The sequence below is a fragment of the Sceloporus occidentalis genome, unplaced genomic scaffold, assembly GCF_023333645.1.
Source record: "Sceloporus occidentalis isolate IW3139 unplaced genomic scaffold, rSceOcc1.0.p SCAF_143, whole genome shotgun sequence".
Lineage (NCBI taxonomy): Eukaryota > Metazoa > Chordata > Lepidosauria > Squamata > Phrynosomatidae > Sceloporus > Sceloporus occidentalis.
Genome location: NW_028317123.1, coordinates 1,827,858 through 1,847,020, shown reverse-complemented (window position 1 = coordinate 1,847,020; position 19,163 = coordinate 1,827,858). Strand labels below are relative to the sequence as shown.

At 38.8% G+C, this 19,163-nt stretch overlaps 1 protein-coding gene across 1 annotated transcript; it reads left to right on the top strand.

The window, feature by feature from the left end:
• Nucleotides 1–921: 921 nt before the first annotated feature.
• LOC149280958 (adenosine deaminase-like) lies at nt 922–16,754 on the top strand. The gene is made up of 13 exons (XM_089499918.1): nt 922–1,111; nt 2,972–3,063; nt 3,463–3,531; nt 8,691–8,752; nt 9,482–9,604; nt 9,914–10,057; nt 10,317–10,432; nt 13,720–13,844; nt 14,714–14,785; nt 15,203–15,304; nt 15,834–15,901; nt 16,055–16,184; nt 16,650–16,754. Exons 1-13 carry the CDS (start codon nt 922–924, stop codon nt 16,752–16,754), a joined length of 1,398 nt encoding a protein of 465 aa, XP_089356044.1.
• Nucleotides 16,755–19,163: the final 2,409 nt, after the last annotated feature.

Sequence of the window (19,163 nt, the reverse complement as noted above, 5' to 3'; positions counted from 1 at the left end):
TGTCTGAGCACGTGTCTGTGCACGAGCCGGCTTTTTCGACCAGGTCATGTTTGATTTCACAATTCCGTGTCCAAGGACTAGTTTTGTGCGCCGGGTGCACGCGTGTTCATTTATATGACAGGGCTGCCAGCTGTTCAAATATTTAAAAGGATGTCTTTAATTCACAAATACTAGTTCTACTAGTTTTTCTTATTAGTAAAAAAAGCAAAAAAAAAAACCCCTTTTATTTATTAAGTAGATTCCCAATTCAAACAAATTAAAATTTTAATGAAATGTATCAATTTCATCAATTCGTACTGAAAACCAAAAATGTGGAAAGACCCCAAGGAAACAAACAAAAAGCAAGCAGAGAGTTTCAAATTTTAGTTTGCATATTGTCATTTTTCCTTACCCTGACTCACACTTACTCATGCTCTCTACCACTCTCATGCTCTCTCACGCTCTTATTCACTCTCTCGCATTCTCATTCACTCACATTCACTCTCTCACGCTCTCTCCCACTCTCATTCACTCTCTCACGCTCTCTCCCACTCTCATTCACGCTCTCTCCCACTCTCATTCACTCTCTCTCCCACTCTCATTCACTCTCTCTCATTGTCTCCCTACCTTCTCCACCAAGCACTTCAAAAAAGAAACAATATCCCCAAAATACAAGATTTAGTACATATACAGAAAAACATACATAATAATACAAAATATGAATTAATGTTGAATTCATTTTAGGCACATAAAAAGAACAAATATATCTCTTCCCAATCCACCCAGGCTGACTAGGCCTTGGCTTCAGGCGGCAGTCCCGTCCACTGCAAAACTGCATTTCCTCTTGGGCGATCATGTCCCCCACTGTGACTCTGCTGTCCAAAGTGGCCCACTTGCACTAAGGAGGCTGTCCCGAGCCTTCGTAGACTGCTTGAAAAGGAGATGCGTGCCTTTAAGTCTTATCCATACTTGGGAATTCTCCGTCAGCAGGACAGCCCACCGCCGGCAGCGGGTTCGGCTGCCGAAAAGGTAGGGCTCCGGGTAGCTGGCGCCTGGACGTTCCCAGGTATGATGACATCCCGGCGCTCAGCAGTGAAGACAGCGGCTGTGGAGGGGCAGCTGGAGCTCACGGGTTAGGGTAGCGCCTGAGGTAAAAAAAGCCTCAGATTCCTCCCTCCATTATTACTGCACCAGTAAAACATAACAACAGTTAAAAATATACAACATGAACAGCCAATCAGGAGGAGGAGGAAGTCGGGCGCAAAGCGGGGAATATTGTTTTCTAAACACAAAAGGAACAGAACATAATTATGTAAAAAAGGCAGCAAAACCATTAAAAATGTTACGATGTTTTTGATTTATTGATACATTCATTTTCAAGTGGTTTAGTGCAGGACGGCCCGAAATCCGTATCCTGTAGAATAAACATAAAGCCCATTGGCCGGTATTTGCTTAGCTTTTATATGAATTTGTTTTACTATCAGATAAAGCCATGTGTAGGTCTACAGAGCTTTTCCCGGTCTAAGTCCGTCTCCTGACCTTTACGCGGCACTAAAAGGATTTAATGCGCACTCAAATATGCAAAGTATAGCGAAAATACACAAAGGGACCTTGCGAAATCCATGTGTTTTAGTCAAAAGTGCTTTATTTCGCTTTTTTTCCTGTCCTTGTGTACCACAGCTGCTGGTGTCAGCAGGGACAACACACAATCAATTAGATTTCTTTTACTAAGGTCGGAGGTCAACATAATCAATGTATCTTCGTATGCCTGGTACAAACGCACAAGCCTGGAAAACAAGGACATTTCTGGCTTTAACATAATTGCAAAAAGGGTTTTCTAACCATCAATTATCCTTTTAAACCTAAACTTGGATCAGCGAACACAACGCGCCATTGGAACACAGGAGTGATGGGAGTGATAAAGGGCCATTGGAACGCAGGAGTGATGGGAGTGATAAAGGGCCATTGGAACACAGGAGTGATGGGAGTGATAAAGGGCCATTGGAACACAGGAGTGATGGGAGTGATAAACGGCCGTTGGAACACAGGAGTGATGGGAGTGATAAAGGGCCGTTGGAACACAGGAGTGATGGGAGTGATAAAGGGCTGTTGGAACACAGGAGTGATGGGAGTAATAAAGGGCCGTTGGAACACAGGAGTGATGGGAGTGATAAAGGGCCTCTGTATTTCCATAAAAAATCAGCGGTTTCTGGCTACACTAGTCATTTACAACATTAACCCCGTCTGCGCTGGATTACTCATCCATTTTATGTTATTTTAATGGACACAATGTGCTTTTCTTTCAAAAACAAGGACATTTCCGATTGACCCCAAACTTTTGAATGAAAATACAGATGTACAGCTCAAATATTCTTTATAATTCCTCACCTTTTTTTTCTGTAAGTCCAAACTGCTACTTGGATGCACTACTTGTTACCTCCGGTTTACCCATTGTACAGCGACGCAGACTATGATGGTGCTATATAAATAAATCCTAAACCATAATAATATGAATAAAAAAAAATATTTGAACAAAAAAATTTACCGGCACGTGTTCCTGTATGAGAGGGGAGAATGTGGGCTCTATGGCTATTTGGGTGAATATCCTATAAGACCCTACCAGGTCACTTAAAAGATTCTTGCCCTCGGCTAAACGCTTACGGTTAACTTATCTTCTGCTCATCAAAACTTGCAGCAGACATTTAAGAATCCCTCATAGGTCAAGCATATCGCTTACCTGGTGTAACTTTGCAAATTCATGGAAAGTCTCCAAGTTTTTAATAAAATGCACAAACGAAACCAGGAATGCATTGACCCGAACAACGTATCTCCATGTTAGAGACACTTCAGTGTCAAGAGGGAGAGATTTTATTTACCGTAACTATGATTATCCCGGGGAAAAGTTCCACTTTCCTTAACGCTGATCAGCTGGCAAGAGATCACAGGAGAGGGATGTTCTAAAAATGACACGAGGATGAACGTATCCTTACAGATCAAATTGTTTCTGGAGCTTTGGAGTTGCTGGCCACACTTGGTGTTGGTCCACGTTGGTCTTGGTCCACGTTGGTCTCCATTCAAGAGAAGGTACTTTCAACATGTGATAACTCTAGGATATGACCCAGATATTTAATACCGCATGTACTAACTAAATATAACCAAGACCCAACTACCTCAACTCGCAAACTCAACTCACTACGGTCCTATGACACCTGGTCTAGCGCTTAAGTCAAGGTCAGTTGAACCGTCGAGAAAATGTCCGCCATCACATATCACTTACTTTTTCAGCAATGTTTGCCCTGCCTCACATATTCTATCGTCGCCTTGAGCTTCCATTTAATGGTTAAAACCTTTAGAAGTAGATTATTGGAGGGTGACAGAGAACCAATATAAATTTTTGCGAGGCTGTTCATGTTATCAATTATCCATTGGAAATGCAAAGGCCATAATTGATAGTTAATCATTCTGTCTTTTTTTCCAATTCAGCATTCTTACAGGAACTTTTTAATAGAAAGTGGCACACGTTATCAGCTGGTTTCGGGGCTGAAAATGCTGGTGAGGCAAATATAGTGAGATTTTTACAGCTAATATTAATAATTAGCTACGAACCTATAGACGCCGCTTATCATAATGTTCTCAGCACTAAAGAGCCAAGGATTTATGACGAAGGAGGGAGTACTTTGTGTTCAGCTGTGGCGGTTCCTGGGTTTTCCATGAAATTCTTCAGGAGCCTCTACTGAATAACCTTTAAACTTTGCGATTTATTGCGCTTTTCTGATGGTACTGAGAGGTTTCAAGAGACTGATCGTATAGAGTCTAATCTACCACCAGCACAGTCCCCTCTCCACGCCTAAAAATCACTAGTGATTTATAGCTATGTTCACCATTTTTGGAATTCCGATTTAAATTATACCATACATTTGGTATATTTGGTACATACACTTCGGGTTAGTTACTCTGCTGCATCATTATATATTGTATTGAACAACCTCACCAGCCATAACATCAACGGAAGAGTGGTGGAAAGCAGATCCGGCCTTAGGCGTTGTGGCGCCCTGTGCGGACTACTCCTCTGGCGCCCCCCTCACTACCCCCCCTCTCTGCCCCTTCAAACTACCCGCCCTCTCTGCCCCTTCAAACTACCCCCCTCTCTGCCCCTTCAAACTACCGCCCCTCAAACTACCCCTCCCCTCTACCCCTTCAAACTACCCCTCCCCTCTGCCCCTTCAAACTACCCCCCCTGCCCATTCAAACTACCCCCCCTCTGCCCCTTCAAACTACACCCCCCTCCCTCTGCCCCTTCAAACTACACCCCCCCTTCCCCTTCAAACTACACCCCCCCTCTGCCCCTTCAAACTACACCCCCCCCTGCCCCTTCAAACTACACCCCCCCCTGCCCCTTCAAACTACACCCCCCCCCACTTACCTTGTTGCCGGAGTCCTGCGGTGAGAGCGGGAGGCATCCGTCTTCTCGCTCTGCCGCGGTGCCGGCATTTCATGTTGAGAGCCGGAATAGTCCGGCGCTCAACATGAGATGCCGGCACCGCGACGGAGTCACGGAGAGTAAGGGGCGCCGAGCGGTTGCCGAGAACTTCACGAGCAACCGCTCGGCGCCCCTGACCGGGACTTAGATTTAAGCATCATTTTTTTTTTAAAACTTTATTTAACATGAATGATGTTAAATAAAGTTTAAAAAAAAAACACACAAAAAAAAACGATCCTTTAATCTAAGTCCCGGTCAGGCGCCCCTGCAACCATGGCGCCCTGTCGCACAGGTCGCACACCCCTAAGGCCGGCCCTGGTGGAAAGGTCCCAGAATTGGTAGGGCCAGAGATTCCTGGAGGGAAAGTACCCATCTTGCCCTAACCAATGTACAGCCGTGTCAACATGTACATTTTTATTGGATGAACCCCATATATTTAAGACTCAAACATCATGATTTTACCAGTCTACAGTGTAAGATTGCAAAAAGGCAATGGGGGGTCCTTAAGAAGGCTTTTGAGTCATTTCTTACAAATTGATTTAATCTGAGCCCTGCTTGGAAAGCAGTAGAGAATCCTGGAACATGTACTATTTAAACTAATATTAGAAATCTGAATGTTTGTGAAGGAGATTATGGAACCTTCTGTTGGATTCAGGACACAGAGTAGAATCCAAGATCACTTAGTTAACATCTGCTGGATAATGGAAGGAACAGGAGGACATATCTTCTCAGGCTTTAGAGGCAATATTGGAAATAATGAAACAGAGTTCATGGGAAACATGGGACTTACTTAAAATGTGAGGATCCATGAATAATTTATATAGCAACCATAAAATGACAGTGGGAACCAAACTTTTTCCAAAGTTTATTGATTTGCATGTATGAAGAAAGTGTGTCTCAATGAAAATTAAGGTAGTATCAAAGCTACTCAAGGAAACACCAGTAACCTGTAATACCTGTGATATAAGCTCTTAGTAACACAGGTAAACAGTAAATACATCTAACAAACAGAATTTTAACATGAAGAAGATGTAAACATCATGATGTTGAGATTTAGAAAGAACGTCAACGTGAACAATTTGGTCAAGGAGAGCTACATGACTTTGGAAGGATTGAAGAACATCAACCAGAAGCAGTGGATGATGTCAATCACCGACAATAGGCAGAGATTTTACCGCCAAGGCCTCCAAGAATCAGCCGCAACCTAATGGCTAAAACAACAAATCAGATGGCATCCTATATGCGTTTAAAGAAAGAAGAGCTCATATTGTCAGCTTACCCCTTTTTTTAATGACAACTTAAAATAGGTACACTTCCACACTTTGTTTCTACCAGGTGATTGTCAAACACTATTATTCTGGTTCTAAATTAAATACATGCACTAAGTACACATCCTGTCTAACAAGCATCAATTTGTAAGTCATCCAAAGTTCACTAAATGGAATAGGATGTTTTTTATGCTCCCAGTGCAGAAACAGAATTACATCTGGTGAGATGATTAGTCCCAGAAGAGAACAAGTTGTTCTAAATAGTACACAAGATGCTTTGCCCTTGGACATTGCTGGCCGTATGGTGAATAAACAATGAAACATTTTCATTCTGCAGGGATCTGATGCCTGTTATCAATTGTCATTTATTTATATATATATATATATATATATATATATATATATATATAGATATAGATCCTGTGGAAAAAATACATAAACCAAGAAACAAGCAAAACATTGAAAAATCTGAATTCCAAGTTAGAATGCTTTCTGTTTTAGTGAAAAACCAGAATTCTTAATTTTTATTATTAGCAAACAAAACTGAACCATTTTATAGGGAGTTCTCCCTAGCAATAAATGTTATAGCTATAATTTTCTGTTTTTAGAGACAATTTGCAGATAGCGACTATTATATCAGTCTATACGGGTTATCATAAATAGTTTATTTCTCTTAGCGCAGAAATTCAAAAGTATCACAAAGGAGAATAATGAAACTAGCATCAGTCAAGGTACACCACTATCTCCTTACTATTTGTTGGCTGCTTGTATCTTGACTGGTGGTAGTTGTTGTATGGTTGTCCACCTACCTGGGTCTCAATTTGTCATGTTGAGTTCCATCTTGATTATCAAGACCTAAAATTCTCAGGGTCGTTCTTCTTGAGATGACTCTTCCATTTCTGATTTGTGCAACCTGTGAGCTGTATTTCTCAAATGTAGATCAATGATCTCCCTGCTTGAAGACTTCACAAAGTCTTGACATGTTCTTGTATGAAAACCATTTTGTTCGCAACATAATATTATTTATCTCATGGGCTACTAAAAGGTAATTTTTTTAAAAGTCTCAATACTCAATTTGTGGAGTTGTTATTAATCATGGGATATATAATTATTAATTCAGTGATGTAGACAATTCCACTAAGATTGTATTACTGGATACTTCATTTAAGTGTTAATTCTATTGTGATGTGATGTTCCACTTACACAATAGATTGCTTGTGCTCTCCAGCAAGTTTATCAAATAAACCTTTTAAAAATTAAACATTTTCTGTTCCTCATAGCTGTGCCCACTTTTGTTGGGAAGGGTCAGTGTATCGGAAAAAACAACCAATAATGTTTATGTGTAATTATAAAACTGTTAAATTCAGCAGAGTAGGCGGAACAGAACCTTCAATAAACAAAATATGTTGAGTGCTTCGGAAGAAGTCAGCCTTATCTTTGTGATCCAGCAACTCTGAAAACTGTGACACACTACCGTTACCTTTATCAGTAAGGTCACATGCACTCGTCTTACCCACAGCAACGTGGAAAATACCGATTTAAAAAATAGTTCTGGATTCTCACTCCCCACACCTTTCTAAGTAAAACAGAATGTGTCTTTAACCCTTTCTACTGTGTTAAAGTGCCGGACATTACTCAAACGCACAATAACAATAAAATAGTATTATGCTGTTTTTCTTAATTAATCTTGTGGTCCGTCTGCTTCTTCTCTACTAAAAAAAAAACTACAACAAAATCTCGGTTCTAGTGGTAAAGTTTCTAGAGGTCAATGATGTCACTTGGGAATCTCTTAGACACAACGTATCACTATAGACAGTTGAATATACCAAGGATCCTTGCTAATTATAAGACTGAATGGCTTTTTAAGGGTGGTCTGAATATCAACGACTTAGGACATGAAGCTGGAATGTCTTTCCATCCAAGCTGTGGCCTGAGATAGTGCTTTCAAGACGTTGTGGAGCATATCTCTTTAAAGCAGCTTGCACCACATCGTAACCTACTGACGCATGAAGTAACAGGTTATTGGTGCAAGTATGATGTCAAAACAAAACTTATTACCACGTGATCATCAACTAGTGATGTCAGAAGTAGACTCTAATGATCTATCTTTCTAAAACCGTCAAAACTAGACTGTAGTACCGGCAGTAATCTGTCCATAAAGGTTCTTGAGGGTGCGTGGGGTCCAGGGAAGTCTCCTTTTTCATTCAAAGTATTTTGGTTATTTTGTGTAGATTTATGTTTAAGTGTCAGCTGTTGGGACTAATAATGTCCCCGATAGGGGTGGCTGCAGTTCAGCTTCATGTATTTTTTGCTCAACCCTTGGGACCAAAGACAGTTCAACTTGATGGACTCCTCAGGGCCTCTAGAACGTCCAGCACCACTTTAAATGGGATTGGGCACCTTAACCAAATTCTGCATTTTTTCTACAGTTCTATACACTCAAATATCTGTGGTTACAGAATAAAATAATTTACGCATATTTATACAAAAAAATAATCTAATATGTATATTATGGGGAAAGGAAGGGGGGAAATGACTGCTTGCCGAAGGTTGGCAGTTAAGGACATGCCAGCGGTAAACCCATTGGTGGGTGGCAAGATTGTTTTAAATTGTAGCCGGTGAGGGATTTACCTCTTTTCATACCGGATCCCTGGTGCAGAACGTTCCAGCTTGCCCTCCTCATTACTACACTAAAATAACCAAACGGTAGTGATGTCATAATTACCGTATATTGTAATGTGTGTGAAGTAGTGATGTTACTGCATAATTAATGTACGGTTATTACATAGTAATTATGAATTATGATGCATGATTTTATGAATTACGATGCAATCAAAATGTAAACAAATCTTTTTTTTTGTAAAAAGTTGGCTAGAATTAACCAAATATATCAAAACATGAGAAGCGCATTAAACCAAAAATATTGCTTTTTAAAAAATATTTTTGTTTTTGTTTTCTTGTAGGTTGAACTTCATGTGCATTTAGATGGAAGCATCAAGCCTGAAACCATTTTATATTTTGCCAAGTAAGCACAAATTTCCAGTTGGTGTTTCAAGGTCTTTTTCAATTACTTGTTGTCACCTTGACAGTTATGAAGGTTCTCTTATAGCTTCTGCACCCCTCCCCCCCTCCTCCAGCTCCTCAGTATTCTGGGTCTCCATGGCACATCCGGAACCCTAGAATTTCCTCAGGATCATCAGATCTCCTCCCAATCCCCAGGATCCCCCAAAGCTCAGTGACGCCATAACATTTCCCATTCCAACCAAAAACTGCAAACACAAGTAACACATGGGTACCACCAAGGAGGCCTTCATCCAGTCACCCTTTCTTTTCTTTGAAACGGGACAGAAAGGGGCAAGACGGGGGTTCTTAGATGAGAACCTGTGATGGTGAGGTGACAAGAAACCTTGTTGTCTTGGTCATGACCACTCCGAGCCTCCTAGGCAAATCCAGAAAGAACCAGCTGAAGGGTCCATGGTTCTTTGCACAGATTTTAGCTCATCTTCTGATTCTATACATTTAAGTTCTTGGTATGTGGCATAGATGGGCACCAGAACACCCCTCGCTTTTCGATTTCATCAGGAGCAGTAAATGTTGTACTTGTTTGCATACATACTTTGAGAAGTATATTCACGTCCATAATCCGGGCAATTTATTATTAGACATGGTTTCATTTTTGTTTTGATTTGCGTGATCTGCTCGTGATTATTATTTTGTCCAAAACAGAGCTCTCTATTTTTCTTTATTTCTCCAGGAAGAGAGAGATTAAGCTCCCAGCAGATACTCTTGAGGACCTTTTGCAACATGTTTCGTACCAAGAACCCCTCAGCCTCACAGAATTCCTCGCCAAATTTAATATTTACATGCCTGCTATTGCGTAAGTGATAGATTTACTTTCTTTCAGATACTAGGATTACCGTTGACGTGGTTGGTCTCGAGAAATAGAACTTTGAATTTTTTTCTAATTTCTTGTGCTTTTTTCAGATATATTTTTAGGTTTTTAGCAACTGCATCAAGAAGGGCATCCATGTCTTATAATGTATAATGACTCAGTCTTATATATGTTTATGGTTTGACACCTCATTGGAAGCCTCAGCACCACCCATCACATTGATGAAAACGAGTCGGTGGCAGATAAAGCTATTTCATTAACGAAGGCGTTTCACTGTTTTTGGTTTTTTTCCAGGGGTGACAGAGAAGCGATAAAAAGAATTGCCTACGAATTTGTGGAAATGAAATCCAAAGAAGGAGTGATTTACGTTGAGGTCAGATATAGTCCTCATTTTTTGGCCAACTCCAAAGTGGATCCCATCCCCTGGGGCCAGAAAGAGTAAGTCACGTCCAATAATATATTCAATATACCTAATATTTTAACAAACTATGTTAAGTAACGTTGCTTATAGACAACATCCACCTTGTTTAATCCACTCCATCGGCCACTGTGAACCCTCCATCAGGAACTGGTTCCTCCATGGTGAAGCAAAAACAAATTTCGTACTACCTTTAGAAGCCAGTATTGCTTGTCCGCCGTGTTCTTGTTGATTATTATTCATTTAAACTAAAGTTTTGTATTCTTTTTTTTTCAACAGGGGTGACGTGACGCCCGACGAAGTGGTTAACCTCGTTAATCAGGGATTGCGGGAAGGAGAGAAAGCGTTTAACATCAAAGCCAGGTCTATTCTATGCTGCATGCGTCACATGCCAAGTAACGTATTCAAGCCCCCCGTACCGCTTTTTTAACTCTTCTATCTAACCAGGGATAATACCAATAACCATGGACCATGTTCCACCGACCATGCTTCTTATGTCCTTTGGATAGTATAAATATATTGTTTGTATATGTATATATACCTGATTTTGATCTCTTAGCTGAAACTTTAAACATATTTTTTGAAAATCTATTACGTCCCAACAAAATGTCTTTAGTCCACTGATTGATTATCTAGGGCTCTCCAGGTCAGCAAACCAAAGAAACAAATCAAGGTTTGTGCTTAGTTCCACTACCAAATACCACAATCATATAAATACCTATTTTTTTTTAAAAAAAAGATTTTATTTTAATGAAATATAAAAAAAAATTTAATTTGTATACCAATATTAAATACCATCATCCTTTCATCCTACCTGGGAACATCCAGGCTCTGGCTACCCGAAGCCACCACTTACCGATCACTAAAAATAGGGTATGACTGTCCCTTTAATGCCCTCTTATTTTCTTTTGAAAAAATGTTTGATACGGAACACAATAATCCCGTACAATGTGTGTCCTCACAACACTCTTTGTTGGCCTTATTGGAAACAGTGTCAATTTCTTAATTCGCGGCTGGCTTTGCCTGGAGCGATATTACGTTGGCTCAGATGTTTTGTTGACTTTGGCAGACAGACGCAAGCGCATTGTCGATCCTCCCAGTGGCTGCAGTTAGCAATTATCTATAAAAATAACGCCATAAAAAAACTCGTGAAATGACCATCTTTTTATACTTCATTATTAAACTGATATGTCACCTTTAAGGTTACATTAGTTCTAGAGAACATCTTTTTACATTTTTAAGTAGAATTTACAGATGTCCTACTATTCGGCGTATATATTTTTTATTCTTTGAGTGATCAACTAGGTGTCTGTTTAATGTTTTTAAAGACAGGTGGTGAATCGGTTCAGTCTCCGCTTCCAATAAAGCCACAGAATTCCTCTTGTAGCCCAAGTAATTAAAACGACAATAACAGAGCTTTTCAGCTGGTCAGCAAAATACTCAAGAAGTACACAGTATTTTTACAAATAGTGTAAAAAACCACTCTTTTGTTAAAACAATTCTCATATTCACTGGTTTCTTATAAGTATTGTATTTATTGTGCCACAGAATGTCATCACTTGATAAAAAAACCATAGGTCAGCACTGAATTAACCCGCCGTAGGACTAACCCAGGGCAGAGCCACCAGCTGATCAATCACTCTTTCTGCTGAGCGCCGGAATATGATCTCATATTCTGATGTTTCACCAGGACGTTCTGGTCAGCATCACGGGAAACACCCTCCATTTAACGGGGAAATAAACGGGAGGATTCAGGTGTTGAACCTGAAAAGCAGTCAAACCCAAAGGGTTCCCAGGTATGGTTATGGGGCAGAGAGCCTGCCATCAACCTGGACCTGCCACCCAAGGTGATAATAGTGTAATTTTTATTACGCTATTGATGTTTGCTGTCACAATGTCATAATGTTTTCAAGACCTAAGTGGAGTTCCATTCCGATCGACACCCCTTTTATCACTGTAGGTCACATTTTAGAACGTGAAGCGATGAGAGCCTAAGGGTGCGGACACACCTTAGTCATCTTTACATCCGGTAAAGCGTGGCTTGAAGCTAATTCCAAACCTTCCCTTGCAAACAAATTTGTCTACTTTGTTAGTAAAAGAAAAACAAGTTGGAGGTTTAATCTGTTCTTAGTCGACACAGCTCCTCTTTTTGACTTTGAAGTCATCCTGACTGATAGGAACTTGAGTCCTTCAAAAAGGTTGTGTGTAGATCAAGTGAAAAACTCTACAAAAGCATTCTCCTCGAAAATAAAATCAAACCAAAATATGGGCATTTATTTTATAGATTAATGTTTATCTAAAGCATATAATTCCTTGTTAATAATCTGCTTTTAGAAATGATTAATATACATGCCATAGTATGCTTGGCAGACAAGTTGGAACAAGATGATAAAATGAGGATAGAATTTAAGCTGACCTAAATATATATATATATATTTTCCTCTCCTTAAAATGTGTGATCATTGATACATTTGCATTTAAGAAGTTAAACAAGTATATTGAGATATATCTACCAAGTGTCCATCTTTCCTCCCCTGTGCCCTCTTTCCTCCCCTGTGCCCTCTTTCCTCCCCTGATGCCCCTCTTTTCTAAGAGCTCGGAATGTTTGCTGGGTATGAGGGTATCGCAGGGTTCTACAGCCCTAAAAGCCCCGATAATGTGTATAGAAACAGCTGCTTTATAAATAATATTGTGTAAATAAGATACTTCACAAAGTCATATCACAAGGTCACAAAGTTACATCAAAAAGTCTTGGTAAAGCCTCTACTTTCGGCACACCTCTAATCACCTCTAAGTATCCGTAATTAGCTATTTGTTTACGATGAATCAGAGCAATTAACGCATTTCACTTCTGCTGATATAGCATTTTAGGAGACGTTTTTATAGGTTTGGTGGCCCTGGCTTCTCCTGGACTATCAACACTGCTCAGTGACCTAACTACAATAGAAACTCCAGGGCAAATAGCTAGGAAGGGGTTAACTGCTAGGTTCTGCTCAAGCCATAATATTTTTCAAATAATTCATTTTTTTATTTTAGGTTTAATGGTATTTCTGAAAAAAAAAAACATTCTTTGGATGATGAAGAAACTATATTTTCAGACATTTTTTGCATTCATTTTGGTTGTCTATATTTGTAACTTAATAGTATTAGTAGAAAAAAAGTAAAATAAATAAATGTCAAAATAATAATATTCAAAAGCATATTAGGTAACAGAACATGCTTTATTGAAGCTAGGCATGTGTGGTGGTGCCACCGGGAAGGGGCTGATTAACTAAAAAGGGGGTTGGCAGGACAGCTGACCCTCCATAATACATATGAATTATAAAATACCCAATATAGCAGACCCTTGCTGCGATATATATATATATATATATTATATATATATATATATATATATATATATATAGTCAAAAAACTTCATATATGTTGTTATTAAAAAAAAAGTTGTCCTGAAAGTTGTTTATTTAGAAAACATCTCCGGTTTAATCTACTTACTGTTGGACGTCAACGGGGAATTTAACATTGAACCCATCATTGAGAAAAAAAGGTCCAGGGTTGTTTATTTCCAACGTGGTAGAAATAAGTTGGAATTATTTATTCACCGACATGCACTATCCACCTAATCTACGAAACATTGTGTTCCTGTCCACTGAATAGTGACAATGAATCTCGTGCTTTGCAGATTGGTCGGCCGAGGTCGTGGAGCTTTGTAAGAAATACAAAAATAACACAGTTGTTGCCATTGACCTTGCCGGAGACGAGTCGCTGGACTGCGAGGCATACCCCGGGCACAGAAAGGCTTACGAGGTGTGTCAAATACACGCAGTTCTAATAGACTAATAAAATAAAGGTTTCGTCTAAAACTCATTGGTTGCTTTTCCCAAATATTACAATTTTTCTACCGTCTGCAGTTCTTAGACCCAACAACCATAGACAATGAACTATGATAGTTAGGTTTTTTGTTGACTGAAGGCCTCCAGACAACGCAATCATTGCAGAAGAAAGAAGTATTTTTTTTTTGCAAAATTAACTTATTAAACCACTAATATGGACACCCAGGGGGTTATTTTTTTGTAATATAGTTAATTATAGCGCTTGGCTTTGTGTTGACATATCCTATATTACCTTAAGAACGTTAGGTGTTACATTTTAATGATTCTCCTTAACTTTTATGATGTGGCACCACCTACAGACCCATTGGCTAGTTGCATTTTTTCAAGATCATTTTTTACATATAACTTAACTAGCTATGTTTTTACAATAATAATAATTTTAATATTAAGACTAATAATAGTAAAACTAATAATAATACGATTAAGACTAATGTATTACAGTAAATAAGACTAAAAACATATAATATAAATTCTTGCTGGGTTTGTGAAACGATAATGCTGGAATCTAATTCTGTACTTAATTAACCAAAAACTAACGAGTCCAATGGCTCCTATTGTGGTAAGAACCCCCCCCCTCATATTTTTGGGATTCTCACTTTATGGGAAGGCTGTAAATTCCGCGTTTATCTGAAAATGTGGGCCAAGGTGTTTACAGCCAAGTCAAGTAGTTGACACCTTTTTTATGATTCTGAAGGTGGTAAAGTAGGGTTGGGCTAGCTACGGTTATACTGTAACTCCTTTCACTCTCAGCTTATTTTACTTTTCTCTCTCTCTCTAATACAGGAGGCAGTGAAGTCTGGCGTCCATCGGACAGTCCACGCCGGGGAAGTAGGACCGCCACGAATTATTAAGGAGGTGAGAAGGGCAATGGTCTTACCTGAGTTGGTAACGTAAGAGAGCTATGTGACAAAGTCCTTACTTGCACCCCCAAGAACCTAAGACCAGGACAGGACCATATGGTCGCTATACCATACAAGTTTAAAAGGCAGAAATGTAAAAATATTGTTAAAAAAAACTATTCTGTTTGTAAGTTTTTTAAGCTTTTTCTGATTTACGGCTCTAGGTCAACTTTAAGGTGGAGGCCACGGTGATTACATAAGTGAGTTATCTAACTGGGTCTTTGTTCAGACATATTTCTTAACTAAATGTGTTTGTATTTGTAAATGTATTTGGCAATTACAAGAAGGGAGGTAGCAAGAACGGTATTTATGTTTACGGGGCATGTTAAAGGCGTATAGCAACATGTTTAGTAATGCTCACTGCTTTCTCTAGGCCATTGAGGTGCTGAAGGCGGAACGCATCGGGCACGGATACCACATTATCGAGGATCCAGTTCTCTACAGAGAGCTGCTGGACAAGAACATGCACTTTGAGGTATTATAGTTTAAATCAATGCAAATTACACATTGTTAGAAGAGGAAAGACCACCCATGGCTGTTTTATCTCCATCTCTTCTTCTGGCCTAAAGATGAGCACTTGAGGGTCATTTCTGCATGGAGCTTTTTAAGATTTTCACTGACCTGGCACTTATAGGGTGCAAAAGATTCCCCTCCGCCTTATGTCCCCAGAAGTTGGAGGGGTTAATTTGTATATAGACTTTTATATACCCATTTAATGTCCTGCATCCCATAGGCCAGGGAATGAAGGGACAGTGAGATGCATGGGTGGGCTCTGTGCTTCTCCATAGGGTTCATGCAAGTGTAACCCCAATGCCCTGCCGTTGATGAGAACGCATGAGTGACCTCTATGCCCTCAATAGAACTTCATTCAAACCAAAAATGGCAGACACAATTTCCTATCCCGTATTCCCCCATTCAGTGCCCGGTTGAGGCAAACCTCCCATCCCGCTGGGGTAAAGGGACGCTCATGGATAATTCGAATGAATATAATGTCCTTTTTTCAGACATGTCCTTGGTCCAGCTACCTAACCGGTGCTTGCAATCCAGATTTCACAAGACACCCAGTAAGACAGTAAGTATTTATATTAAACCTTTTGGAAAGACATGTCAGATCGTCACAAGGACTTCCTAGTCTGTCTCCTGTGGATGGATGTGTTGGCTGGCATTCTGATTATGCTGCATAAAATCCGAAGTTCTATTTTAATGTTTTGTTCTTTTCTTGCAGATTCATGGAAGATAAAGCAAACTACTCCTTAAACACAGACGACCCTCTAATTTTCAGGTCTACCTTGGATCTTGATTATTCCATTGCAGTCCAGCACATGAAGTTCACCGAAGAAGAGTTCAAGAGGGTGGTAGGTTCCTGCACTCTGTATTATGGGATGTGGACTGTGACAATCTTATTGGATGGCCTAGTACTCAAAGCACATTTACAAGTGTAAAAGTATGTTTTACGAAATCCCAGAGAAACCGCTCTGTGATACTTAGCACGAGTAAGACATTACTTCCGAAGGGAGCTTATGCTTGCATGGATATGTGTCCAAACCCAAAAGTGGTACAGTCCAGTATTTCCTACACATTCTAAAATGTGTCAATTTCTTGCTTAGTAAATAAGCATATTCTCCGTTGTGAATAAAGAAACTAACACTACTTCCAATGAGTGTTCGATCTTGCATGGATTTGTGTCCAAACCCTGCTCTAAGGTAGTAAACCCGGGGTCAATTTCTTTTTTCGCAATGGAGCAGATGCTTATTAATCGAATCACACAAACAGATTTTTACGCATCAAATAACATGCCCCTACTCTTTTGCTTCCACTAGAATATTAATGCCGCAAAAGCCAGCTTTCTACCAGAGAACGAGAAGAAGGAATTACTCTATCAGTTGTACGAAGCTTACGGAATGCTGGTGTCAACCGGACTGTGAACATGACCTTTACACCTTCGTCAAAACCCAAGATCCTCCAGCCTTTAGACAAACACACGCACTCTTCCTATGTTTATTTACTGCCCATCAGGATGGATATCTTAATTTTTACACTTTTTTCTTAAATCAAGTATAGTTCAGGCTGGTACTGAAAGGGGTCCAAGTGCCTCCACCAGTTCATGTTCAGTGCATCCTCATCATGACCTTTGGTCTCATAAGGGTAACAACGTACTGAGCTGTTTTTTTTGCGTGTTTGTGGCTTTGGTTGAGTAATATAGCAGTTAGAAAGGTTTTAATAAAGAGCCTCAAGCCAATGAACAGAAAATTAAGGTTAGTCCATAATAAAAGTCAGCTCCTTGACATGTGTAGAACATTCACATGATGTACAGCTCTAAAATAATTTGCGATCAATAGAATAACTGGGGGGGCGCATCGTCTTTAGCTCCATTGTGAACAGGGAATTAAACTGTTGCCTTACCTTTTAGAAGCCCTTCCAAACCTTAACATAAAACATTCAAACAGTTCCTGTTATCTAAATAGTGAATCCCAGTATGAAAGAAGGTCATACAGGTCATAAAAGCAAGTGGTCGATAATATTATGAATGGATACAGTAAAAATACCAGGATTACTAGGTTTCCAAAGAGAATATTTTGTACGTGGTCTTCACAACCCTATCATTATCATTGCTAAACAGAAGCCAAATATCAAATTCATATTAACATTTGTGAGCTAATTTTTAAAATTTAAAAATTAACATTAAAGTCCAGCTTACAAATTCTCTTGGTTGGTGTCATTATATACCATCATGCTTTACTGACTAATACATCTAGGTACAAAGGCCACTCAACTAGTATGAGATAATTCCTTAAGGAGTTGCATCAATAGATTTCATTTTACCAATTTGTTACGAATGGGGCCAGCTTTAAAACGCTTTGGACTTCCATGGCAGATCTTCAAATACAAATAATTCAAATAATAATAAAATTCAAATAATCAAAAGTGTTGTAAATGATCAAATTTGATTAAAAGCTTATTTTAGTTTTTAGTCTCCCGCTTTCCAATACAAGGACAAATATCCTTGGTGTCATCTTAAGGACCAACTTCAAAAGGTCCTTGAGTGGACTATAAGGACCACAGACTTGGAAACATCTTAGTAACCAGGATCAGAAGTAACATGAGCAAAAAGTATTCTAAGCATGGCTTACACACTATAAAATAAAAGTATTATACTCAAGTAAAAAGCATAACCTCACAGTTTACCCATTTACAATATATATTCAAAATATAAAGTTTACATTTTATCTTGGTTTCATAATATTTCTGTGTATTATAATTATCAGTGTGTGTGACTAAAAAATTATGCATTCTTTTTAAGTAATCAGATGAGTACCGAAATAATTATAGCGGTATTTACATGATCTAAATAGAAAACAATAGTAATAACAAAAAAATATATATTAAAACTTTTACGGCAATGAGGTTAACTGGGTGATGTGAAGCTTGAAGGGTATGGAAGGCTCTGCAACATTTATTTCTATGCCCACAGTATTAGAACTAATTAGAAACTGGACAATCTGCCCTCAAGAAGAAGGAGTTGGGCCAGCCCCCGAGGAACTTTGATAAGGACATTATTCAGAGCTCCATATTCCTTATGATAATGTTAGAAGGACCTGGATAAAATGCAATTTTTTTCATATGCACTCCATGCCTTATGTGAATAACCCAATTATAGATGTGCCCTTTGTGTTACTATATCTACATTAAAATTTACATTTCTACAGACTGCATATTATTTCTTTGAATTATATGTATTGAGATAAATCCAAAAACAGTTTGTAATTCTACATGGACTCTGTCAATTACGCACGTGTTCATGTTCCCTAACAACATTAAGAAATATTGTTAAATTTTCTACAATTTTAAACAATATTGTTAAATTGTTTATTAAATTTGTAAAAAAAAAATTATATTGAATTCACAGAAAATTGAACACACACACACGACTGCATATTCACATTTCAGTGTGATTTAATAAATGATGTGTTCAAAGAAACAAAACCAAAAGTTTTTCACCCAACTAAATATTTTTATGAAGAAAAAAAACCTAAAAAAAAAAGAAAAAAAAAAAGACATTCTTTTTTCAGCATGTATCATAATTATTTTAGATGTAGAGTTTTAGGTGAAGTTTTTAGGTGAACAGATTGTACTTAGAAAATGTGATTATTTTTTTTCTTTAAACAAAAAGATTAAAAAAAAAAATTGGCAGATTGACTTTTTTTAGGAGCCATTTCCAAATTGGACTGGCTACTCGTTATTGGTCCACTTAAATCCTGTAAGGCAGTGTTAAAAAAGGGCCCTTAAGAGATGGAGCAAGTCTTCTCCTCCATAGCTAAATGCTAATTGTATCC

What these genes read in the sequence shown, in the direction of transcription:
- LOC149280958 (XM_089499918.1), top strand. Translation starts at nt 922, where the DNA reads ATGCGTGCCTTTAAGTCTTATCCATACTTGGGAATTCTCCGTCAGCAG. An exon ending in TTTCGGGGCTGAAAATGCTG is followed by an intron (nt 3,532 to 8,690) that starts GTGAGGCAAATA and finishes GTTTTCTTGTAG; the next exon opens with GTTGAACTTCATGTGCATTT. An exon ending in GGCACAGAAAGGCTTACGAG is followed by an intron (nt 13,845 to 14,713) that starts GTGTGTCAAATA and finishes TCTCTAATACAG; the next exon opens with GAGGCAGTGAAGTCTGGCGT.